We start from the raw sequence: 25,825 nt of genomic DNA, 5'->3' as shown, positions 1-25,825 counted from the left end.
TAAGAGGCACTTATCAATAGTCAGTGTATGACATACAGTAGATGGCAGTCAGCACAGCACTCAGTCTGGAGAAGCAGCAAAACAAATTTCAGCCACTGGAATCAAAGGAGGCGTGACACGTAACATAACATGTTATATGGTGGTTGATCTTGTACTCTGCTCAGAGGGTAAGGAGCTCGCTGATCTCATTGCTTTCCCAATTTGCGGACATTTACCGCCACTGTTCTTCTTTGAGTTAGCCACTAACTGCTGACAGCTTTTTATAACTCCCACAGTAGGTCACACTCACAACATGTCGTCAAATGTCACACCCATGCCGCTCATGATTCCTTCCAGCCGATTGTCCTGTTTATACAGACACCATTTCAGCGCTGTTACAACCTCCTGTGGTGGATTAAAGGGTGGATTCCACAATTAGGGATGCACCGAAATGAAAATTTGTGGCCGCGCCAAAGCCGAATATTATTAAACGCTTGGCCAAATACCGAGTACCGAATACCGAATATCATTGTTTAGTTTTTCATTAGTTTTTGCAGATGAAGCCCCTCCAGATTAGTGTTGTCACGGTACCGAAATTGGGACCCACTGTGCGATACCAATGAAAGTATCATGGTTCTGAGTAGTATCACGATACCACAGCGAAAATGAGGCAGATGTGCCTTTTGTCATTTATGAAGAGATAAATCACTTTTCTATTATAGGCTACATCAATGGTATTTCAATGGAATAAATTACTTATTGACTTATTCATGCTTCAAAAACAGCATCAATCAGTGATTAACATAGGGGGGATCAAAATAAAATAAATAAATAAAATAAGAATCATCCAGCCACCCTCCTCCCCTGACAAGTAAAGAAAAGTCCCTTCATAAGTAAAGAACAGTCCCTAAAGTGCGGTGAGGTTTGTGGACCGTTACTGCCACAAAGAGAGAAATGTGAACGGCTCGTTTCTCCTCTGACACGTCACATACCTGTGTTCGGCTGGCTCAGCTGTTCAGGTACTTCTGGGCAGTCATGACACCAAGAAGAGGATATTATTGGAACCGACTTCTCCGTCGCCGGGTAAGCCGATGGCCGCCGTATTTGACAGGAATACATTAACATTCCTGTCTGTGTCTGTGACCCCTGTTCAACCCACAATCGGTGGGATTCGCCTTTTGTTTCTGCTGGTGGTTGAAATCTGTAGGCTGCTCGCACAGCGTGCTATTTTGCTCGCTCAAAACTATTTTTAGTCGCAAATGCGAGTGCCGTGACGGGCAGATCGCCACTCTGCTGACATTTTATTCCGCCGGTCACGGCATGCTGTTTGATTGCGTTATCAAAACGCCGCTATTATTCGGCCTTGCTTTTAACTTATTCCACCGAATACCGAATGTGTGTTTTTTTGCAATATTCAGCCAAATATTCGGTTACCGAATATTCGGTGCATCCCTATCCACAATCATACCTTATATACAGCACAGTGAGACAGGATAATGGTGCCATATTCCTCCCTCAAAAAAGCAGATGCTGTTTGGCATGTCAGAGACGGGCAGCTCGCCCTCCACATGCTAATGTGTGCTCCCCCCCTTTTTTCTGACAACTTCAGATCCAGATGTTCAGGGTTTTTTTTTACCAGGAGCCGAATTACCCACAGAGGTCTCTTCCTCTCCAAAACAAACAGACCAGGTCATTTACACGGGCAAAAACACTGAATAAAACAGTTTCACATTACAAATTAGCATTTTCCTGACGCTGCTCATTGCAAATGGGTTTCTAACTTAGGTGGCCGACGCTAAAACGCAAATGGCCCAATCTAGAGCCAGTGTGTGGTTTGTCCGTTCTGGACTACCACAGAAACATGGCGGTGCAACATGGTGATCTCCATAAACAAAGACCTACTCCCTACATAGATATAAATGGCTCCATCTAAGGTAACAAAAACACAACAATTCTTAAAATATGTTTTGCTGCTGCCCCCGTTCACAACAGTACATTGCTTACCTTCAATGTCAGTACTCTAGTCTGCTTCTCCAAACTGGGGGCGTGCCGACCACCGCCTACAACCCCGTTTAAAAAATCCTAATGATCCCTTTAATAACTAAAATATCTGTATCTGACTTCAGTGGTTTTACTTTCACCTTGATGTTGTGTGTCTTCTGCTTTACAAGAAACAAAACAAACAAAACAAAAAAGATTTTAGAAACCATCTGATGAATAGACAGAGAAGATGGATGTTTCAGGGCTCGCCACGGACTCAAATCTGCTGTCTGCTTTGACTCACTGCATGTGGGAGGACGTGAAGTTGAGAGCAGAAACAGTCGGATCTTCTCCTGTCATTCATTTTGCTACCATTTTAGTGCATGTGAAGAGTTGTTTCCTTGTGAGCTCATATCTGTTGTGTGTCCTCCACTGTAAGAGACATTTTCTTAAAAGAGTCCTCGACAAGTTAAATTTGAAATAGCTGTTATTTAATTTGCTTTATTTTGATCTCCTTTGGTTCAACACACAAAGTCATGAATCACATCTTGCTACAGACCTCTCAGATTGGAGTCTCAAGGGAAACAAATGGGTGTCTGTGCAATTTTATTGTATCTGTTGACCTTTTTGAGAAGCGCTCTGTTTTAACCTACATTTTTGATTTAACCCAACCTACAATCTCAATTTCGGACAAAGTCTTTAACTTGTAAACATACCCATATGCTACATATGATCTTAATGAAGATCTGAAGTACACTTACCTTGCCAGACTCCATTAATGGCAGACTGTGAGGAGAACCTCTCTCCACCAACCGAACCCTGAAACACATTTACATGTGTAAATGTCACAATTATGTACGAGGAAATTATGTAAAAGGAAAATTAAAAAAGGAAAGCTGACAAGACAGAACGTGGTACCTGTCATGACGTAGTGCTCTCATGTCCACATACACAGTCGTAGGGTCTGGTCCTGAAGTGCCCTGCAGCCAATCACAACAGACACAGTGAGCATGTGACCAGAATCAAACACCAGTTACAGCTGCACCAGTTTCCTCAGAGATAAAGTCGATTTGCCATGAGATAAAGACTTATTTTTTAAGTACTGGAGTGTTTTCTGGCTCTTGTAACAGTGAGATGAAATTGGCAATACCTTTGCCAACACCATTCCGCACCAAAACAATACTTTACAATACTTCTGTTGTTTAAGGAACACAAAACATGTTTTTCTCCCAAAACTTTTTTGTCTTTTAACAAAAGACACTAAAGTTTTAAATGCTGTCTAAATACAAGCAGCCAAACCTTTTTGTTAAAGGAAAAAAAACAAAGACTAAAATTAACATGATTTTGATGTGAATTAGGAATTATCTGGTCCAAGAATAAGTAAGAAAGATAACAGATCAGACCATTTATTTAATGCCATATTAGGGATGGGTTCTGAAACCCGGTATTAAACGGGCCCCAGGGATGAATTATTACAGACTGTAGTACTGATAAGCAATGACGTTACTAATTTATTATAACGCTGCAGCCTGTCAGTGTCGGGGCTGCTCCTTCACACACACCACACACACACACACTCCCACACAGCACAGAGTGAAGTCAGCAAACATCAGAGCGAAGAGGCCACGGCAGAGACAAAGTGATGATAACTTGAAGATTACTTGAGATGACGATAGTAACGGTTGTACCTGTAAGTGCAATTACACCTTGCTGAGTAAAAAGCCAATATTTTAACACATCAAGAGTTATTTGAATCTGCTCTGTCTTTCTTCCCTCAACCACCGCCGCTATATTTTACACAAGCACAGCTCTCTAGCAAACAAGCTCAAATGAAAGCTGTCTATATGTAGTCTACCTGTTCAGCTCAGTTTGCCACGTTATCTTAAAATTTACCAGTAGATAACTTTACCTGCAGTCAGAGTGATTCTATCAGCAGCAGAGGAAGGAGGACAGAGAACAGGAGCATGGACTAAAACTGACTGATCTCTTTGTTCTTTCTTTTTCTAAACTTTTTTTTTTTTTCCCCATTCAAGGTTTTTTTTGGGGGAGTTTTTCCTTATCTGTTGCGAGGGTCCTAAGGACAGAGACAAACTGTGATTTGTAATATTGGGATTTATTTGATTAATTGATTGATAAACTTCAATCAGGATTTTGATGTCAGGGATAGGATTTATTTTATTGACATTTAGATTTGTTTACAGTGAGATATCATTAAGTTTATATGGTGACTTTGCTGTTGTACACATGATAGTTTCTGCTCTAGAAACAACACATATATATTATAATTAAGATATAATACGGGACGGGATGGGACGGGACAGTAGGGATGTCAATAAAGAACTAAACCGATAAAAGGTATCAATAAGGGCATTAGTATCACTGGAAACGATAACCATCCATGTTATTCTCACACCGATACCAAGGATTCTTTTATTTTGACACACAGATTATATTGCAACATTTAGACTGTGTGTGCAGCAGCGTGTTTTTACCTGCAGGCAGATGGCCAGGTTGACTCTGCAGCCGAAGGCCGTGCTGACGGATCGTGGGTGAAGGCCGAGGTCTTTGAAGAGCTTAGAGAAGGAGTGTGTGAGTGACATCCTGGGCCTCTCCTCCGCCACCACAACACAAGCTCGAACCCGGGACAGATCCAGACCCCGAGCCTGGAACAGTGACGGGAAGAAACATCTCATCACTGAGGGGCTACTTCATATGCATATGGGGGTTTTCATTGTGAGAGTGAGTGTTTATATATACATAAGTATTTACAGTGTTGAATAGAATGAGAAATAATAATCATAGATATATATTCTTTTTGTCTTTCTTTTTCTTTTGCAGAAGCCTTCTACACCCCTCACTAATTTTATGTAATTTAATCCTGTTTTTTAGTACTGGCTTCAGTTTTTAGGATAGGTATTTGTATACACTTCTAGCTGCCTACCTCTAACAAGCTTTTGTTTACAGTAATGTATCAGTATAAGAAGACCCAAATCCATGTAGTCCAGGTGCAGCATCCCAGGAAAAGTAACTGTAAATTAAACCTCCCAAAAGAGTCGCAACACTGTAAAAAGTTCTTCTTTATTTTCATAGAAAAAGTCTGATTCCTCTGCAGCTGTAGGAAAGATCATTTGGGCATGAATCATTAACATTTTAACAGAAGAAGAAGACAACAACGGTGTTGAGAGTCCTTTTGGAGGTAAAAGTTGTGTTTTATGCTCCATAAATAAAGAAAGGACCGTTTGAGGGTTCAGCATTGATTTGTGCTTATGGCTCCATGACAGTAGCGGTCCTCACAAGTAGAGAAATAGAAAGGTGTGTCTAAGTCAAGAGCATTTGTACTTTTCCTTCTGCGTTCAGCCTTCAGTCTCCATGGAGACTTAAAAGAAAGATAATCACTAAAATTAACTCTGCTGTGACCAATCAGAGGCGTCGGTGACTTCAGCACTCAGACGAGGCCTCAGGCTCAGCAGACAGAGACTCAGTCGGAGTTTATTAGAGGACAGATGTCTGCTGTAGAGGAGTGGAGTCAGTTAGACAACATCAGAGGCGGGGAGTTTATCTGACTGTTCATATTTAGCCACTAGACAAGTGTTGAGTTTAAGGGCACAGATGGATTTTGGGAAAAGTGACCAGCAGACACGAGACAAATCACCTGACTGTGACTGAAGTCAGAGCTGGTCTGTCAGCTGTTGACAGGTAACCAGACTTCAAGGGTTGGTCCAGCGTAAAAACTTTCAAGCCAGTTTGATATTATAAGACAATGGACCAGTGTGCCACATCCTACCACTAGGTGTCGCACTCGACTCAGCAGCTGCTCCTAAGTGGAACTAATGAGTAACAATAATGAGTGCAAATGCTCCTCTAAGCTGGTAGCCAACCACCAATAAAGACTAAAGAAGAAGATGCAGAGAGTAAAGCAGCTGAAGAGGATGAAGCAGCAGCAACACATTGCTTCTTGTGTGTTTTTTGGCTCACCTCTTTCATCAGGTTAAAATCCAAAATGTTGCAGCATGGGCACGATTTTAGTTTTCTCTGGGAGACTAATTGCCATGTCTCGTCTCATCATGTCAGTTGCATTTAATTTTGGTTTCAATAGCCCGACACCCATTAACCAGTGAGTGTCCAGTGAATTTTTTAGGAAAAAACAAATGCAAAAGGATGTAAAGTCCAAGAGACTTCTCCTTTTAGTCCAGTAAGTTAGCTGGTATTCATATCTTGCTTTTTGATTTATTTTCTATTGGTTTTGTTGACAGAAAGCTGCCTTAATATGAGGAAACACTGTTGCCACAGCCGACCCTCCAGTCTGCATTGGTTAGCTAATGTTAGCTCTGGCCGCTCTGCATTGCACACCTTCCATGTCCGGTGGGAGCTAGCTAGCCAGCCGCTCATTTAGCAGTTACTGCTGGCAACACTTTCCCAAACTATGGTGGCAGGACAGCATCTAGGGATGTCAACACTCCCTATGTGTCACCCCCCAAAAAAAGAACTTTTTAGAAACAAACACAACTTGCACTGCAGAAACAATGATCTGTGCGAACGTTTCACTCGCATTTGCGACTAAAAATAGGTGTGTGCGAACTGTAAAAAATATTTAGGGGCACATGTGCGCATAAAAAATCAGCTGAAGCAGCCTATATTTTTGTTATTAAAAAAATATGATAATCTAATCGCAAATATTGGAGGAACTCCAGCTGCCTTCCCTATTCCCCGTGTGACACAGTTATGGGCGGTTTTCTAAGCCACTGTCGGCACAATGAATATCGTGACGCCAAGGGTAGCGGTGCCGCTTTGTCAGGCATTGCTGCCCTCTCCATAGACAAACAATGGGACAGCCAGCGCAAAGCGTTTTTACAGCTGATCATGTGTAGAGGCCTTTAGGGACCATTCGCCACGGTACCGCTGCTGGGCAGGGTGGAAATAAAGCCCTTTTCACACAGAGCGTGGAAAGCGCAGACCTCCGCCTACGAACCCATTCATTGTGTATGTGCTACCGCGGCGCAAGAGCGCACCACTCTGCTGCCGAGCTGAGCGGTGCACGCCATCAGCCTGCGCTCAAATTGAAATTTTTTTTAATTTCACCGCAACGCGCTGTGACGACACCTCGGCGCCTGAAGTAGACCCGAAAGCGGTCACCATGGAGCTGTAGCTCCTTGAATGAGCCTGTACTCCCCCAAATCCTGTCCTCTGCGCCCTACCCCGCGGTGGGCGCCGCAAAAGCTTTGTGTGAAAGAGGCTTAAGTCCTGCAGAGTTTCAGAGGACCTGGAGAATGTTTTAGGATAGTAATAACATTATATAAGATAATCATATTGCAAAGATAATATATATAAGATAATAACATTAAAGACAAAATTAAATTGCAATACTTTTTCAAAACTTGATGATTTTACCTCTCTGTACATTTTGTATACAAATTCATTAAATAATTTTGCTTGTAAATGTCTATTTGCATCACGTTTATTATGGAAAACACATTATTTGATCAATTTACATGCCCCTAAAGTTCTTTGTGCGCTCCTTACTTTTTCAACTTAGGAGCACATGTGCTCCTTGGGAAAAAAGTTAGCATCAAGCCCTGTCTGATGTTTTGTTTTTTATTTCTGTGAAGTAAAATAATCAGCAAATTAAGTTTTATTTCTCTAATTCACTCACTTCACACCCTCTCATTCTGTATTTCTCTGTTTTCTCTGATCATGTAGCACCATTTTCAAAAGTATTTTTGTTTTTCTACTGAGTAGACAGCTGGGTTTAATGGAAAGACCATCTTTCCTGTGGTGAAATACTTCTTTGATTGCTGCTTCATCTTTACACACAGCAAGTCAACACACTGTTTTATAACTGTGATGTCATGAGGAACACTAAATCAGGAGATTTTCAGGAGCCAGGATCCACAACGTGAGCTGTGTTCCTGCAGTCAAAACGTTGCAAAAATGTGTCTATAAAACTTCCTGTGGTTGAAAATGGTTTGAATATATTCAATAAATGTCACATTTAACACTTGAATCGACATGTTGGTTGTATCAGTGTCTTGCTGACCTTGAGCGCCTCGGTCTGCAGGCCGAGTCCTTTGGTGCAGAGCTCCATGACGCTGTAGGAGCAGAAGGTGTCTCGCACCCTCAGCTGGCTGACGGCCAGCAGCCACAGCGCCGGGTTGGACTCCAGCTCCACCGGGGGAATCAGGATAGACTGGTGACCTGAATACACACTGCAGAACACACAAACACCCTTTCTTTTAATGGTTACTGCCAATAAAAGGACTATTTATCCGTTATATAACCAGTTGGTCTCGTTGAGATTGAGATGGATTTTCCAGATAGTCATTTATTTTAACAATCAGGTGCAAATGTGAGTTATTGTTACTTTAAAGTCAGTGAAGGGGAGAAATTCTCATAGCATAGGTGATTTGCAGTCTTCTTTGTTTATAAGACAATCTGCTCTCGCCAAGTTCACAATTTATGAGCTGAGGATTTAAAACTAAGCAGACCTGAGATCTGGAGGTTTCAGACTGAGAGTTTCACTGATAGAATGTCTGTTTATGTTTTTCAGAGACAACTTTCTGACATAACTCACAGCGTGTACCAAACCTTGTATAATAATATAAAAAGGCACTTTGGCAAACGATTGTCAGTGATTATAAAAAAACATTATATAGCCAAAAGTATGTGGACACTTCTGGTTGGAGACTAGAAAGCTGTGATACAAACTGGGGGTGTTGAGGCTGTGTCAGGCAGGAATATTCCAGTGAAAGATATGTTGCATTATGGGAAATGTAGGATCCAGTGTTTTCGGAGGTCGACTCACATTAGGACTTTAAAGTCAGGAGATTTCGGCCTCTTTAAACCTGCAATAACTGATTTTTGTGTCCACTTGGTGGCAGCGGAAACAAGCTGTCAACACTGACATATCATCACCTCTTAAGGTGATAGCGTCTGCATACAAACATTTAGGATGGGAACTGAAATGATGCTATTATCAGTTCTGCTTATCAGTCCGATTCTTTATCAATTGCCTTATTGATTCCTGATCAATTTTCTATGTGTAAAAAAAGTAGGCTGACAAGTTTTCTGCATCAAGGCAACTGCTATGTTATGTCTGAGTCTGATCGCATGCAGTGTACAAACAGAGTAGAAAAAGCATTATAATTTTACAGACATTAAAAGCAGCACTGTTTTCATCCCAGCAGAACAGACACATACATTTGATGTCACTGTTTTGAAATGCACAACTGTCAGGAACAACATGCTGGCATCGATTAAAGGAACCGATAAACTTGGAAACATATGATTGTGATGGATTCGATTATTTGCAACCAGTTGCCTGAAACTGGTTTTCAATCCCTATCCTATCTATTAACAAACACTTATTTATTTCCACATCCAACAGTTACAGAGCAACACAATGCTTCATTAGGAGTCTTTGTGTTTGTGTACACCTGATGAATTTCAGTCCAGTATTCTCTCTTTTAGCTCTGGTTTTGGTCTCCACCATCTCCTGAGGGAAATATCTGTCTCTTTAGCTGCTAAATACTTCACTATGTTCACTAGTTAGTATCTAACTGTGTCTCTCTGCTGCTGAGCAGGTAGAGTGTAGCTTTTTCTCTGAAAACACCACTATGAGAGAAGTGAGAGTGAACCAGAACAGTGAAGTTGTGGCCAGACAGATAAAGAAAGAGCTGAAACTCAATGTAAAGCTCTGTAAAGCTGAGAGAAGCTGCACATTCAGTTGTTCGGTCTCTATAAGTTCATCACTATGAGCGACGCCTCTCACATTATTTGATACATTATTGTTGAAAAAACACTTATTATTGCCACTGTAAAGATATAACATATAACAACAATTTGACCAAAGTTAAATATTTAGTTGAGTTGTGTTGAGCTACATTTTTACAATACACTTTTTTAGTTGTTTTTAACTATATGTTTTCAGCAGCTGAAGGATTTTAGTCATTGGATGATGATTTTTAACACAAAACTTATTTACTCAGTGTTTTACCAGTTTGAATCATTTGGTCTGTTTGTTTTGGAAAGAAGGAGACCTCTGCAGATAGTTTGGCTCCCTGTAAAAACCTCCTGAACAATGAATACTGGAGGAATTCTAGCCAAGAGAAACATACTGCAATGACGGCATTGCTTCATCTTTTGTTTCTGTTTTAATTGAGAGACCCCAACAACAGAAAATTATATATTGTACTTTTAAAAAATCAATAGATGGAGACTCCGACCTGCAGAGACACCAGAGGACGAAGCCAAGGCCGCAGTAGGGATCCAGGCAGATGGCCACTTCTCTGGACGGGTACAGCTCACACTGCAGTTTCACTGACCGACAGAAGGCTCCAACGGCATTATGGGACATCTGGAGAGAGAATGAGGAAAGACAAAGAGACGCAACAACACACACAGACGAACAAGGAACAGGGTAAAAAGATGGGACAGTTAATCTTTGAATGTCATCTTTTGAGACAACACATGCTTTGGTTGGAGTCGGTGGGTGCAGTTTATGTTGTAAGACTTTCCAAACTCTTATTTAGATTTGGCCTCTTTTCCTTAACACCACAAGACCTGCATATGTAGTGTCCAGTCTCTTGGTTATCAGCAGCTAAAAAGGATCTGAACTCTGCTCACAACAGAGCACCACATTAGCTTTCCATTGATCCATGTGCACAAATGCTTTTCAAATCCACTGTAAACTCTCGTGGCTTCCTGTAGGAAAAAAATATAATCCAGAACGTCTTAAATGACATTACACAACAAGTACATCTGATGGGCCAATCTGATTGGTCAACAAGACATTTAAAACATGATCAAATCTGCATGATGTGCACATCATGCTAATCACTAAAAATATGAATGAAAAAACTATTTCTGTGGCAATGTTGTAACTTCCAGAGCTGAATCAAAAACCAGCATGCTACAATACTGTTAATTTTCATTTAAATCAACTTTAACACTAGTATTGTAATGTTGTATTCGACATCATCAGCCCCAGAGTTACTTTCTATGGTGTCCAGTATGTCCAATTTTTCTCTTCACTCCTGTTCAACGATTAGTTGTGAGATGGACTTATGCACGCAGCTCAGGGAAATAATTGTTAGAGTGTGTTATTTTCAGATAATATTACAGTGGAGATCACATTTATTTTTCACTGGAGGCATTCCACTTGCCTGAACACAGAGTTTACTTGCCCTGAGCAAGTGTTAATGTTGAACCTTGTTACAGGAAAAAAAAACATGCTTTGGTGGACACACGATGCTACCAAGTAGAGTGCATTCAGTGCACTGTGTTAACCTTGAGATGATGTGCAGACTTTTACCCCCATCCACCAATAAATAGGTTGGTGAGTAGGAAGAATTTCGGCCAACCAAGATTTTCTTTAGTTGACTACAGCCCTAGTGCACTCTGTGTTGACTGGAATGAATAAGTAATGAATAAATGGAATAAGGAGAGAAGTCTGTCCAGGCTGTGAGCAGTGATGAGGATTAAGTCTGAGCTGACCTGAACTCCAGCCAGCATGCCGGTCGTCGACACACTGAAGTCCAGATAGGCGAGGCCGTCAGGGTTGGTGGGCTTATAAAGAGCTGGAGGCTTCTTCTTTGGCAGGTCATCTGCAGTACAAACACACACACACACTTTTTATTACAGTCAAGAGAACTGTCTGTTGAGTCACATTCATTTCAGAAACACTGACCTCGAGTTGAACCCACAGTGCTGCTACAGCAGCTCATAAGCAGTCAGCGATGGAGGTTTAAAATGTTGTAGGAGACGTTTTGTTACTTGGTTGATACTTTAACATCAGAAGTAAATCCTTTAACATTTTAAAACCTATTTATTTATCCTGAGTTCAAAATAGATTGTTTTATCTTCATAAAATGGAAAATTGAATATTTCAAGTGCAAAAAAAATGAAAAGGTTCAGATTTTTCTCTATTCTTTTCTCTCTTTCTGACTGAGTAAATTGTAAATGCAGACGAAAGGTTAATATTAGTTTTACTTATTCATGATGAAGGTCGCCCCATTAGTCAAGTACTAATCAGCGAACGCAAACATGGAGTTGTGTGCGGAGCCAGGTGAATCTCTCTGGTGAGTATCATGTCATTTACTATGCCAATAAATAAGCTAGATAGCTAGTTAGCTGTTTGACTTTGAAAGACCTACTGAGTATGTGAAGGTGAATTCATATCTCATGTTTTGATAGCTTCATGTAGGCTACTGTCTTTGAGCGAGAGGGAGAGTGGAGGTGGGGGCATGGGGGATATTACAAGAAATTAGTTTGCATGTTTGTTTTTTTTCGTGAATCAGGTTTGACTGCGTGGTTGTGCATGTAGCCCCACTCCACAGGTGCATCATTCTCTTTTGCCAGACACAGGAAAGAAGATGACTGCTGACTAGAAAACGTTGACATAAACAACACAAATTTCAAAATAACTTTAAAAAATCTGCCTTTTTTCCAGGTTATTTTTAAGGTAAGGATTGTTTAAGGAATGTTTTTGTAAACATGTAAGGTTAAGGTTTAAAGGGCTAGTGAATGAATGAATGAAAATACCAGTGTCGAGGACAGGCGGCCAGTTCCTGATGTCCACGGTGGCTGTGGCCTCCTTGGAGCGCAGCAGCTTACAGATGACCGCCGTGGTCATCACACAGGCCGAGTGACTGACCTGCAGGGAGAGACGGGGAGGATCTTTAGGTTGGGGCTTTATCATCATTTAATTGTAATAAATAATCTAATTATTTTCCTCACAGCCACAGTGCTGGAGCTAGCAGGGCTTCATAGAGCACATTGTTTAAGGACATTTTTGATCTTTTAATATTGGATAAAATAACAAAACGTTTCAATGCAAACAAGGAAACTAAAAGAAGGAAGCTAGGACTGGCAAAAATAATCATCATCTCTGTTCTGAAGGTGATCCATGTCTAGTTTTTATAGTTGTAGTCTGGTCTAGTTCTAGTTCACAATTTTGATGTTTTACAGAGAAGAAAAGATAGGATAGGATAAGATAATATAAGGGATGATAAGATAAGATAAGCTTTTGTTGGTTCCCACAGGGGAAATTCAGGAGTTGCAGCAACAGAAGGACAGTAACAAGTACAGATTAAAAAAAATGCATAAAATAAAAATAGGAAAACAGATAAAAAGTAGAAACTATTCAAAGGCAATTTAACTAGACTTTGAAAAACAACATTAATTAAAAATCTAAAATCATAATTTTATGCTGTTTTACAGTCCCAGACCTCTACGATCATCTTGACGGTGGGCAGGGTGGTGGAGATGTTCTGAGGGTGAGGTGGCCGCACCGTGATTGGAACACAGCCGGCGTACAGGCAGCCGTAGAACGCTGCAATCAAGTCAATACCTGCAGGACACACGCACACACACACACACACACGCACGTGGGCAGAGAGGTGTAAATGATCAATTCAGTTTTGTATGTTCCAAATCCACAAAAATTCTGTGAATAAAAACGCTTGCATTGTCTCTGACCTGGAGGGTAGACCAGAGCAACGTGATCTCCTTCCTGCAGACCAGCTCTCTCCATCAGCAGAGCTGCCACTCGCTCCGCCCTCTTATGGAGCTGCAGACAGGTGAGAGAACTGGACACCGCCCCCTGGAAGAGGGGAGGGAGGAGAACACAGGGAGGAGGACGAGAAAGTGATGAGCAGAAAAAGATCGAAGAGCAACATGGCCATTAGCTATTTAGTCCACAACAGCAAACACCTCTCACTGTGACATGTATGGTAAAATACTCTGTAAGACATTGTCTGGTTACAATACAACATTTTATCCTATATTTTACAGGTAATATTTCTGCTATTGTATTATAGTACTATATATTTTACTTCTATGTATTCAGTTTTAAATAGTTATTACTTAGCATGCTGCAGCTAATTATAAAGGGGATAAGCTGCAGCCAAGCGGCAACCTTTGGTGTTGAAAAATGAGGGCAATATGGAAGTGCCAAAAACTGCAGTTTCTTGAATGGTCACTGAAGGTCAGTCCCCATAGACCCCATGTTAAGATGCCCAACTTTACAGCAGAAATAAACATGTTTAGAGCCTGGTAAAATGGTTTTGGTCTCTATAGCTGATTTCCACAGTCATGACAACTGTACAGGTGTTACTTTTTAGATAACTCACTGGTTAAGTGTTATTAAGGCTTGAAGTTATGCATACTGAAGTGAGTGCTGCTTAGAGTGACTGGTGGGTGCAATCTGTTGAAAAGTTGCTACGACAGCGACAATGTTGGTTAGGCAATGTAACCATGGCATTACCCCAAATTCACAGAGTATCTAGGTGAAGCCTTAGCTGTAATTATTTCATCGTGCTTCCAGTTCCAGTTCCATACAAGTTAATACTTTGGTAGTTTAAAAAAGTCTTGTTCGGTGTTTTGTTGTATTTGAGGACCCTCTAAGGAGTCAGATGTTTGTTTTTTTCTGTAAGTATATTTTATTTTAATTGTTTTAAGCCTGTTTTTTTTTTTTTTTTGCAAGTGATACTTAGCATTAGCATTATCACAGTTAACCTTAGCTGTGAATACAACATGCTAACCAAGCTAGCAGCTTGCATTACAGTAAGCTCCACCCTCTCATCCAAATATGGTCACTTCTGGCTCCAAAAATCCAAGATGGCAACGGCCAAAATGCCAAACTCAAAGCTTAAAATAGTAATCCACAAACAAATAGTTGACATCATGATGGTTGTGTCCATTATTTTGTACAGTCTATGGCTGTGGCACAGCTGTGAGACTTCTGCCTCCTTCGTAATATGAACTGCAACTGTGGTCAGAGGTGTGTGCTGTTACCCGGGAGCTGAGCAGGGTGTAGAGGACGTGGTCTGGTGTGGTCTGAGCCCTCCACTGCAGAACCTCCGACAGGAACAGGAACTAAAAAACAAAATCATAGCTTAATTCATCCATGAAAGAGACTTGACCGGAAGTTAGAGAACACGTTCTGATCTAGATTCACTGTGAGCAACAGCATCGATACATCACACAGGTTCACAGAGGCCATAAAATAATGATGTGTTTCAGTGAGAATTTCTCCATCAGCACATCATGTAAAACTGCACACACGACACAAGTGGTAAAAGTGTTCATGCAGCCAGTACAGGAGCTGCCTTATCCATGTGTAAATAAATCTTTAGTTTTATCCATCATATTCAGCAATGGTGCTGATAGTGCATGACTTTTTACTGCAGCAGCTGAGTCTCTGTCTTCTATCAGGACATTAAAGTGGTCCAATCAATACCACAGAGAGTGAAATTTCAAAGAAGGTAAAAACCAAACGACCTGCCGCTGCGTCAAACTGCCTCTGAAGAATACATTTACAACCAGTTTACTGATGCAGCAGCAACTGAAGCCTTTTGTTCAAACAGTGATTGGCCTGTTGAGAAGATCTATTGGATGCTCATGATTGTAAATCAATTGGAACTCCTGATAAAGTCAAGATTGTTAGCTGTATTGATTCTCTAAAATGTTAACTTCTCAATCAGAAACTAATCAAAGCATTCTCGACCTTCACTGTCGCTTCTAAACTTCTGATAGTATTCAATTGTTTCTGTGTGTGTGCGTGATTGTGTGGTTGAGACCAAGGGTCGCGTTAACCGGATATTCTCGGTCACTGACCGTCATTGATCGGAAAATCTGAAGGCTGACGGTCATTTTGACCGGTTGCAATTACCAACCCTGCCCACTTGGCGGCGGAGTGCACAGTCAGTGGTTTAAGTGGCTGTCGTTTTCACACTGCAGAGAAAAAGTCATTCATCTGCTTCATGTAGCGCTGTTGACATAATGGCCTGGACACACCAGATGTGTTAGTGCCGCAGAAGTCCTGCGAGTATACTCACAGGTGCTTGACTATCCACACAGGCAGTGCATTTCTCCTGCGCTCTCCACGCCGGTTAAACTTCGACTCCACTCGTCTGTTCCTGTCAGTACTTGTTTTTTCACTTCAACAGGTCATTTTAAACATGGGTAAGTCCATATTTTAATCTCATTCTCTCATCTTTTCTGTGTCCGACTTCCTGTTTGGTACGATCCGCTCTATCCAGCTTGACAGAAGCGCTCGCGGAAAAATAGACCAGACGCCGAACTGAAGCGCTGCGGTGCGTGGATGTCTGTTCATCTTTTCGTTCATGTCCTTATTAATGCACACTTTATAACTTGCTTGTTGGATTTATTAAAAATGAATGAATGAAAACTAAATGTCTTTGACGACTTGAAATGTCTTGTTTTGTGAAAAACAGTCCAAAACCCAAAAGTATTCTGATTACAATTATCTGAAACAGAGAAAAGCAGCAAATCTTTCACATTTCAGAGGCTGGAACCAGAGAATGTTTCAAAGTTTGCTCGTGTCAAAAACAGTTTAAACAATACATTAACAGAATAGTTGCTATTTATTTTTCTGTAGATCGATTAATCAGCTGATCCTATCAGGTCAAGTCTTACTGCCATGACAGAACAAAAAGGCTTTTAATCTTGTACTTCAACAAAGCAATGAGCCTTGATAGTTTGGGGTACCTTTAACTTCTCTGATGAGTGATATTTGTTTTTCATATGCAGGGATTACCCGCCATTTTATCTATCATTACAGTACCACTGTTCGTACACTTATATATTGTCAACAGCTGAGCTTCTGTTCAACTGTCAAGTGAATTTTAAGCAAAGTTTTGAAATGTTGGCTCACCATGAAGAAGTGCAGATTGCAAACTGAAAACAAAATATGTTACCTAGGCCATCTAACCCATCTACAAGAGAATACTGGAGAGAGGTCTTAATGAGTTTGTTTCAACCGGGCAAGTTTTAATTGTTATTTCACGTCAGCTAGTATTGGCCAGTTTCATGCTGTCCACAGACAAAGACAAATTATGTTGCTATGGGAATATATGGGAAGATGCAGATAGTGGAAAGAGCTGATCACGTGGGTTAAATGTTTGCTATGTCAGAATTTATTCAGCCACTGCGTTTATATACTTCATTTAGTGCATTAACTATTTTTCAACAGGCTAAAACCACCGTGAAAGAGCATAAACTTTTTGCACGACTGAGGACATTTTATCAAATGTTGCTGTTTTCATACAGCTTTTTAAATGTGAAACTACAAAATACGCATAAAAAAGTTTACAAACACTGCTTTTGTGTGTGTGTGTGTGTGTGTGTGTGTGTGTGTGTGTGTGTGTGTGTCTCACCTGGTCATTGTCGTCAGTCTGTCCCAAATCTCTGCCGCTGGCCTGAGCAATCCTCTTCCCTGACACCAGATTCCCCACCATCACAGAGGCAGGTCCAATCTCTGCAGCACAAACATGAATACACACACACACACACACACACACACACACACACGTTGACAAGTGTGTACAGATATGAGCTACACACCAAGACCACTTACAGGAAAAACACACACCTGGTTGTTTCTGCCGTGGTTTGGGCAGGTTGGTGACGCAGGTGTGGGGGCACATGAGGACGTTGCAGGGGTGCAGCCCCCCTTCCAGATACAGCTGCTTGATCTCAGACAGGTGGATGCCGCCCAGAGGAGTCTTGGGCAGAGTGTTGGCCGGGACCAGAGCCAGGCAGAACACACCCACCCCGTGGATACTGTCAATGGCCTGAGACAGAGAGAGGCGGAGCAGAGTCAGAGGGCAGTGGGATTGTCCACTGATGAGGAATGGTTTAAGAAATATGTGGTTTGAAAATGTAATTGTCAATATAATCCAAACAAATTAAGTACAATTTTACTACAATTTAAAGTTTTACTGTTTTTTGGGGATTGCAGAGTAAAAACCTGATATTCCCTGCCATTCTACAGCTTAGGTGCAGCACCTCAGCATTTTTGTACAGCGCCTATGCCATACAAATGTAAAACAAGCCATGAAGAGCATTAGGGCAAGCTGGAGCACAGATCAGAAGGTGTCCCACCTGACAGTTTATTTTCATGTTGCTCCATTCTTAGCTGCATCTTTAGAACTATGTTGGTATGGCAAACATAGGTTTTCCTCTTTGTTCAGCAATTAGCCACTACAATAGCTCAGATGAAAACTGAAGGTTCCGGCTGGCATCATTTCCTTGTGCTACTTTTAGGTGGTTGAAGATTGTTCTTTTTTCAAAATGTGGGATAAATAAGAGAGACACTGACCACATAATTTTTTTTTGTTTAATCAAAATTTAAATTTGAAAATGAATTAAGCACTTTGAATGAAGTCCTGAAAAATGAAAAAAAAAAAAAAAAAAAAAAAAAAAAAGAAATACTGCCTGAAAACAGAATAAGTAATTCTCCTTGAATTTCATTTTGTAATGTCTGTATGACCCTGTTGTAAGGCTTTGTTGCAACTAACTTGATTTAGTTCAATATATTTGCATTGTTACTTCTTTTGTTACGGTAATTTTCAGAGCATAATTTTTCACGCTGTTCTTGGGCACTGTTTGTACGTATACCTACGAGAAATTATGCACCAGAATTCTTATCACCTATGTGATCATGAGCCAGTAATTTGTAGATTCATTCATTCATCATCCGTAACCGCTTGTCTGGTTAGGGGTTGCAGCGTGGCTGGAGCCACCCTGCGAGAGGCAGGGTACACCCTGGACAGGTCGCCAGACTATCACAGGGCTGACACATAGAGACAGACAACCATTCACACTCACATTCACACCTAGGTCAATTTAGAGTCACCAATTAACCTGCATGTCTTTGGACTGTGGAAGGAAGCCGGAGTACATGGAGAAAAACCCATGCTAACACGGAAAGAACATGCAAACTCTGCACAGAAATTTTTTCGGGTGAAATAATCCGGTGTTCAGAACCACGTGAAACAAAGTGACCTTTGGGTTATTTTAAAGGCCAAAACCCAACCTATGTAACTTTATGTTAAGTACATTATGTGACAACGTCGAACCACGTTTCTTTTAACCTAACCTACGTAACTTAATTTTAAGTATATAATGTGACAATGTCAGTCATGGGGCGCTGATTCATTTTTAGGATTTATCAGGTTTATGATCATAATCAGTCTTACAATCTGACAGTTAATTTCACGTTTCAGTTCTTATAATATTTTATAAACAGTGCCTGAAATTGTACTTCAAATCAAACAGAGAAACATTTTGAAATAGGTTTTACGTTGATGTGATTTCTAATGCCTGATTGTTACTATGGAAACCTTTTGGTTAGAAGAGAGTTTGCTTTTCCTTTACCAGTCAGTTTTTTAAATCCTGCTGGAAAAGAAGTGACACAAGTAGTGAATCTGGGTAAATCTGCACATTTTAAAAGGACAGGTGACGGACACAATAACAGAAACACGACAGGTGAGCAGGTGATCTACCTGCAACACGCGGCTCATCCACTGGAAGCTATCCTCCTCGGTGGAGTCGGGCCTCTGCTCAGCCACCACCACGATCCTCTCGTCCCTCAGCACTGTTACAGAGAACACCGCTATCCTGCAGGGACGAGGAGAAAGAACATAATCAGTCAAACCTGCAAAGACACCTGGATCACCATGAAATTAATTAGCTCTACACCCTGACATAATTTCATCTTTCTGGGTCTCAGTGGAGAATTTCAGTGTTACTTATTCTTTTATTGTATTATCAAACTAGTCTGATTGTTTGTAATAGATCTAAGGTTTTAGGTTTTTACGTCTCTTGTGATGAATCAGAGTCACTGTCTGGTCCACCTACTCCAAATGCAAAAAAAACCCCCCAAAAAACCCAAAAGAGTATGTACGGAAAAGAAAGGAAGGACACCAAACAATTCCACTACAAACACTCGGCTGATTTTATCAGAGCGTACTGTTGGCAAACAGACGACACTCCAGCGGGGGGAGTAATAAAACATAAAGATGTAAACAAAGAAAGAATAGAAACTAGAGACGACAGCACAGACAGCCCTGAACAACTTTCTCCAACTGGCTTTACATTTTAATTGTGAATCAAACCTGTAGTATGCATTAATTCTATTTATGTATCTAAAAAACATTTTTCGATATTTTTTTTACATGCATATATAAACTGTACATGTGTGTATTTAAATCTTTGAAAAACTATTTCTTCAAAAATGGGTTATTGAGAAGCAAATGGCTCTGGAGAACATTAGCTCTTCAGGAAGAAGCCTTTCCAAACACTTAAGAATGAACATTTGTGTGCATCCTTATGCACACAGTGTGTGTGTATTTTCTCATGCACAAATAGAGATGTTTATGTATCTTATATATTACAGTTACACTGTAGACTGAGCATCTTTAAATAAAACAATCAGTTTCGTCTGGATATGTTTGAACAAAGGGATTGTTCCTTTGTGAACTTGGTTTCTCTAGAAGCGTGCACCTTAAATAGCTCTGGGAAACGTCACCGGAGCCTGTCAGGTAAAAGATGAATTTCCTCCTCAGTGGCCATGGACACAATTAAACTTCACTCTATTACTGTTTCTGGATTCATCCACTATTGCTCTACTTTATTAGATTTATTATGTGCGAGGGTACGCCTCATTTATCAGGGTGACAGTGACTGTGCCAGTGTTGGACATCTGGCTGATTTTCAACTTCTGTCGGTGGGATTTTTTAAAAACTGCTCATCTGACTTTAGATGTGACTTCTAAACGCTCTCCTGAGTGTTCTGGCCCACATGTTTCTCCGCACCTGCCCCTGTAGACAAATTTCATTGGCTCCACCGCCAGCGCCGTGGCAACGATGTCATCTGCGTTATGCCTTCGCCCGCTCACCATGATGAGCCCGTCCATCTTGCCTGTGATAAAGACGAGGCCACCGGGGCCGATGAAGCCCAGCAGGCCGGTCCGCACGAAGGCGTACTCACTGACCAAACCCCCGCCGGAGCTCACCGGGTAAACCTGCAAACACACACAGGCGTTTCAGCTACAGGGTCGCCATGGCAACAGGCCAGCGATAAGAGAGCTGCATGATGGAGCTAAAATCAGATACGACAGATATTTTTAACTTTGGACTTTATACTGATAATGTCACACTGCTGGTGGTCTTAATAAAGTGGATGTTACTGCCGAGCAGCTACTGCAGAGGTCCATTTTGTTTAACTACAACAGTAACATTAACAACATTACAGACACATGACAATGACTAATATCACAAATCCAGACAAATGTTTCTCTGACCTTCAAACAGAAATGCAAAACACCCATTTTACATTTAATTTTTTAGTTTTTTTTTCTTTAAACAAGTGACCTTCAGTTAATCAAGAGAAAAACATAATGTATTAATATGATTGTCCTGAAAAACAACACAAAATATACACCAGAAAAAGTCAATTTATCTGGATTTTAGAGTGAAAAGGAGATGAACAATTAGCTTTCATCTTGTTTGCCAAATTACAGTGCTGTCTTTACAGTAGGAGAAAACTTGGTGCTACATGACGAGGGAAAACACAGAAAAAGGGCTGTGGTATTCTGTTTTGGTGAAAAGGTAGAAAACCTACAACTACCAGAATGCACTGCGCCACACTGGACTAATAAACACTCCTAATGGTGGATGACTTAATGCAGGCTTTTCCGTTTTTCCACAGGAAACAATACAGCAGTCTGCTGGTAACTAGTGATCTCTTCTTTAAGTTCAACAGTGCACTGAAATATGTTTCTGAAAACATTTTAGGTGAGAAACTGGCGACACAGTAACAGAATCTGGATTCATATTTAATGAGGTGAAGTAATAAAGTAATAGAAAACAGCAAAGTATCCCATTAAATCATTCCTTTAAACACACAAAATTGTTTGGTTTAGCTAATCAAATGTGAATTTGTTGTGATTTTCTGTGTCTTCTACACTACCAAATTGACTATCTTTCAGTTTTGGACTGTTGGTCACAGTATGATAACTGCCTCAGAAGATATTGCGGTTTCACAGTATTACAATATTAAAGAATTTATCTTATAATCAGTCAGAATGACCTTCTAAAGGATAAAAACAGAAGGGTAATTGTTAGTTAAACAAATATTTTATTACTATAACTGAAACTTGAAAACATTTTGTTGATGGAAGTATGTGTACAAAGTCTCCCCTTAGAAGATAACTTGGCTAAGGGACAGATTGTCCGTCCACCTGTAATTTTTTTCAATACTGTAAATAACTAAATGTACACGGTATGGTAACTGTCAACTTATATGTCATGGTATACCTTGAAACTGGTATATTGCTGCTACCCTTCCTCAGACTCTCGGAACTTAAGGTGGAGGTTTTCTGACATTTTACAGACCTAACAATAACTCAGTCAAGACAATAATCAGCAGTTAGCTAATTTACAGACTGAGGAAGAATGTGGAGCAGATACTGTGTTTGTCGCTTACCTCAAAGACTACAAACACAGAAGAAGTGTCATGCAGTGTCAGAAAAATGATCACAGCCAAAAATATGCACTGTTTGGGTTAGTACTGAGGTCTGTGCACCACATACACACCCACATATAAACAAACACACTGTGGGCCACCTCACCTCAAAGGTGTTCTTGGTCATGCCCGTGAGGCCGTAGTAGGAGGTGCCGGTAGCGATGGAGCAGACGCAGAACTCACCGATCTCATCCGTCTGACAGAGCTGAGGGACGCCCTCTGGTTTCACCACACACACCAGGCCTGCGGGGGTCAGAGACACACAGACAGACAGACACAGAGAGAGGGAACACAGGGTTAACACCTTTGAAATTCCTTCTGTTTCCATGAATAAATTCCTATTTTTACAAAGTTATTTTTCACACAGAGAAAACAAATGATGATCCCTCCAGAGTCCACTCAGAAATGCACCTGTTTATGGGAATAAATAACCTAAAGTAGGTTGCTCTCAGTTATGACGTCTACTTTCTCTCTGCGTCAACCCAAAACCAGGTTACAGGAGGAACTGGGTTAAAAAGAATATCTAAACAACAGGAGCTGGTGCCAGTATGTTCTTAATCATACATTATCAAGATGAGATTTTAATGTCCCATAACACAAAATGGCCCAGTGGTGGAAAGTACATTTTTCTCGAGTGCAGCACTTAAATAGAATTTTGATGATGTATTGCCATTTGATGTATCTTTACACTTCTACTCCACTACATCTCAGAAAGAAATACTGTACTTCTTACTTCACTACACTTACCTGACGGCTTTAGTTACTTTATAGAATAACAATTTTACACAGAAAATCAGACATGCGTAGAGCTGAACATATATTAAGTAGTAGTTAAAATTAGGTCCTCCTCAATATAGTGTATGCAGTGGTGGAAAGTAACTTAGTACGTTTACTCAAGTACTGTACAATTTTGATGTACTTTACTTGAGTATTTCCGCTTTCGAGTACACTTCTACTCCACTAGATCTCAGAGATAAATGTTGTACCGTTTGCTCCACTATATTTATTTGATAACTTTAGTTACTTTTCAGATTCAGATTTTTTATACAAAATATAATCGATGAATAAATTATAACTTAATCTTATAGATATGATAAAACTGTACTGATTTCTGGGGGGAGTAAATACATATATAGTCATTAAATGAGCTTCACCTTTACCTACACATTCAAGTAATGAACACATTATTGCATCTGTATAATCCGATAATATAATGGATGTGAATCTGAAATGGGCCATTCTGCATAATTAGTACTTTTAATTTTGGTACTGTAAGTATATTTTGATGCTGATACTTTCGTACTTAAGTAAGAGTCTGAATGCAGGACTTTTACTTGTAACTGGGTTTTTCTGCATTGTAGTATTGCTACTTTTACTAAAGTAAAAGATCTGAGTACTTACTGCACTACTGAGTATATGTGACAATGAGAGAAAACCGTCTGAACAAGCTCATGACTGAGGGTCCAGCAGAGCTCAGTGAAGCTAACAGATTACTTAAGCAGGTGTAGTTGCCGTGGTGAACACAGGGTGGTGTGAGTTTACAGTGAGAGCTCAGTGATGTTTGATTAGCTGTGGCAGCCTGTGTGTTTGATCAGCAGGGTTTACATGTTCCCTTCTGCAGATTACTGCCTTCTTTATGGATTATAAGAGACAGACCTTCACTTGTGCATGTGCAGATTCCATTTACATTCATAAACTTACTCATTGTACCACTAGATAAACATGTACAGGAGTCTCACAGAAAAAAAATACATTTTATTTTACAGTGTTCGATTTCCAGTGTATTCATCTGTATTTTTACACATTTTTACAAATTAAGGCTGTAAAATAAACAAAGAGCAAATACAAAAAGGGTTATAGCACTTCTTACAAACGGTTAAGTACCATGATGAAATAATTAGGTTGATGCTGTATACTGCTATGTATTCATGAGAAGAACATTAGCTAATATAAAATATTTTGGATATTTAAGATAGGATTTGGGGCAGCAGCTAACAGGAGTCCTGGAATTAATATTTGTTATTACTAATTTAAATCAGCATTCTTCATATTAATACACCCCTTTAAAGGGAAGCTATTCTGCTCATTTGCAGGTTCATATTTGTATTTTGGGTTTCTACTCGAACATATTAACATGCTTTAATGGTCAAAAAGCACTTTATTTTCCTCATCCGTTCTGTGCTGGAAGACCTGTATTCATCCCTCTCTGAAATGCTCTCCTTTATTCATTCATTCATTCATTCATCTTCTAACCGCTTCATCCTCTTGAGGGTCGCGGGGGGGGCTGGAGCCTATCCCAGCTACATCGGGCGAGAGGCGGGGTACACCCTGGACAGGTCGCCAGACTATCGCAGGGCTGACACATAGAGACAGACATTAATTCACGCTCACATTCACACCTATGGACAATTTAGAGTTACCAATTAACCTAGTCCCCAGTCTGCATGTCTTTGGACTGTGGGAGGAAGCCGGAGTGCCCGGAGAGAACCCACGCTGACACGGGGAGAACATGCAAACTCCACACAGAAGGACTCCCACGCCCGGGATCGAACCGGCAACCCTCTTGCTGTGAGGCGAGAGTGCTAACCACCACACCACCGTGCCGCCCACTCTCCTTTAGTGCCTGTCTTTTTAAGATGTCTAAATAGCTGCAAATTCTACTGTGAAAAATCACAGATAAAAGATCTAAACACAACCAGAAGTGTTCAAGTAGGAACATGATCTGAAATCAGGGAGAAATTAACAAAAACAGCAACCAAGTTTTCATGTTTCCCTGATGTTAGCATATAGCTACATGTAGCAGCATACTTGCAGCCAGGGAATGACTGACCAATAAAAGCTTCTAAACACAACCAGAAAAGTTTCTGCAGCAACAGAATTCAAAGTCAGGGAAAAATGTACAGTATCTGCAACCAAGATTACATGGGTGCGCTCGGAAATGCTCACTGCAAGTGCTGCAGCGCACTGCAGTACAAACTGGATTGTACAGAAATTCGGAGAGCTGTTGGAATGTACCGTTAAGTTATCCAGAGCACCAAACTCTCTGAGTGGCAGAGTGTAATCTGGGCACTCTGTCTGGGGAGACAGAACAGCAGTCAATGTGTGATTAACTTAACCATTTCCTAATTCATATAGAAATAAAACAATGTTTCTTTTAACAACAGCACCCTCATTTTAGTGCAGAGCGTCAGATTAAGATTTTCGGATGCACCCAATGTTTCCCTGACCACAGAATGTAGCTACATGTAACAGTGTACTTGCAGCTGGGGAGTGACTGTGTGTATAGCACCACTTTCTTTTGTTAAAAATCACCAATAACATGCTGTAAACACAACTGACATGTTCCAGGATGACATGATCCAAAATGGGGGAGAAATTAATAACATCAGCAACAGTCACATGTTTCCCTGATGTTAGAATGTAGCTGCATATTTCAGTGTGCTTCCAGTTGGGAAATGACTGTCTATAGTGGCACTTTCTCCCATTAAAAAATCACCAATAAAAGCTTCTTCACACAACTCGACATGTTTTAGCTGGTATA

At 40.5% G+C, this 25,825-nt stretch overlaps 1 protein-coding gene across 3 annotated transcripts in view; it reads right to left on the bottom strand.

The window, feature by feature from the left end:
* The window catches only part of LOC125882226 (disco-interacting protein 2 homolog C-like), a 94,534-nt gene that overhangs the window by 10,509 nt on the left and 58,200 nt on the right, over positions 1-25,825 (bottom strand). For all 3 annotated transcript variants that reach the window (XM_049565975.1, XM_049565976.1, XM_049565977.1), the window contains 15 exons: positions 22,391-22,527; positions 20,574-20,782; positions 19,263-19,377; positions 17,348-17,549; positions 17,133-17,233; positions 14,749-14,829; positions 13,432-13,555; positions 13,182-13,303; positions 12,496-12,607; positions 11,449-11,558; positions 10,179-10,309; positions 7,994-8,162; positions 4,452-4,622; positions 2,878-2,939; positions 2,721-2,778 (listed from right to left, as the gene is read on the bottom strand). In XM_049565975.1, the coding sequence (XP_049421932.1) occupies positions 2,721-2,778; positions 2,878-2,939; positions 4,452-4,622; positions 7,994-8,162; positions 10,179-10,309; positions 11,449-11,558; positions 12,496-12,607; positions 13,182-13,303; positions 13,432-13,555; positions 14,749-14,829; positions 17,133-17,233; positions 17,348-17,549; positions 19,263-19,377; positions 20,574-20,782; positions 22,391-22,527 (1,904 nt within the window). The remainder of the gene's footprint in view (positions 1-2,720; positions 2,779-2,877; positions 2,940-4,451; positions 4,623-7,993; positions 8,163-10,178; positions 10,310-11,448; positions 11,559-12,495; positions 12,608-13,181; positions 13,304-13,431; positions 13,556-14,748; positions 14,830-17,132; positions 17,234-17,347; positions 17,550-19,262; positions 19,378-20,573; positions 20,783-22,390; positions 22,528-25,825) is intronic.

The sequence above is a fragment of the Epinephelus fuscoguttatus genome, linkage group LG21, assembly GCF_011397635.1.
Source record: "Epinephelus fuscoguttatus linkage group LG21, E.fuscoguttatus.final_Chr_v1".
NCBI classification, from domain to species: domain Eukaryota; kingdom Metazoa; phylum Chordata; class Actinopteri; order Perciformes; family Serranidae; genus Epinephelus; species Epinephelus fuscoguttatus.
Note: the sequence above shows the minus strand (reverse complement) of the source record. Positions and strands in the feature narration are given on the sequence as shown.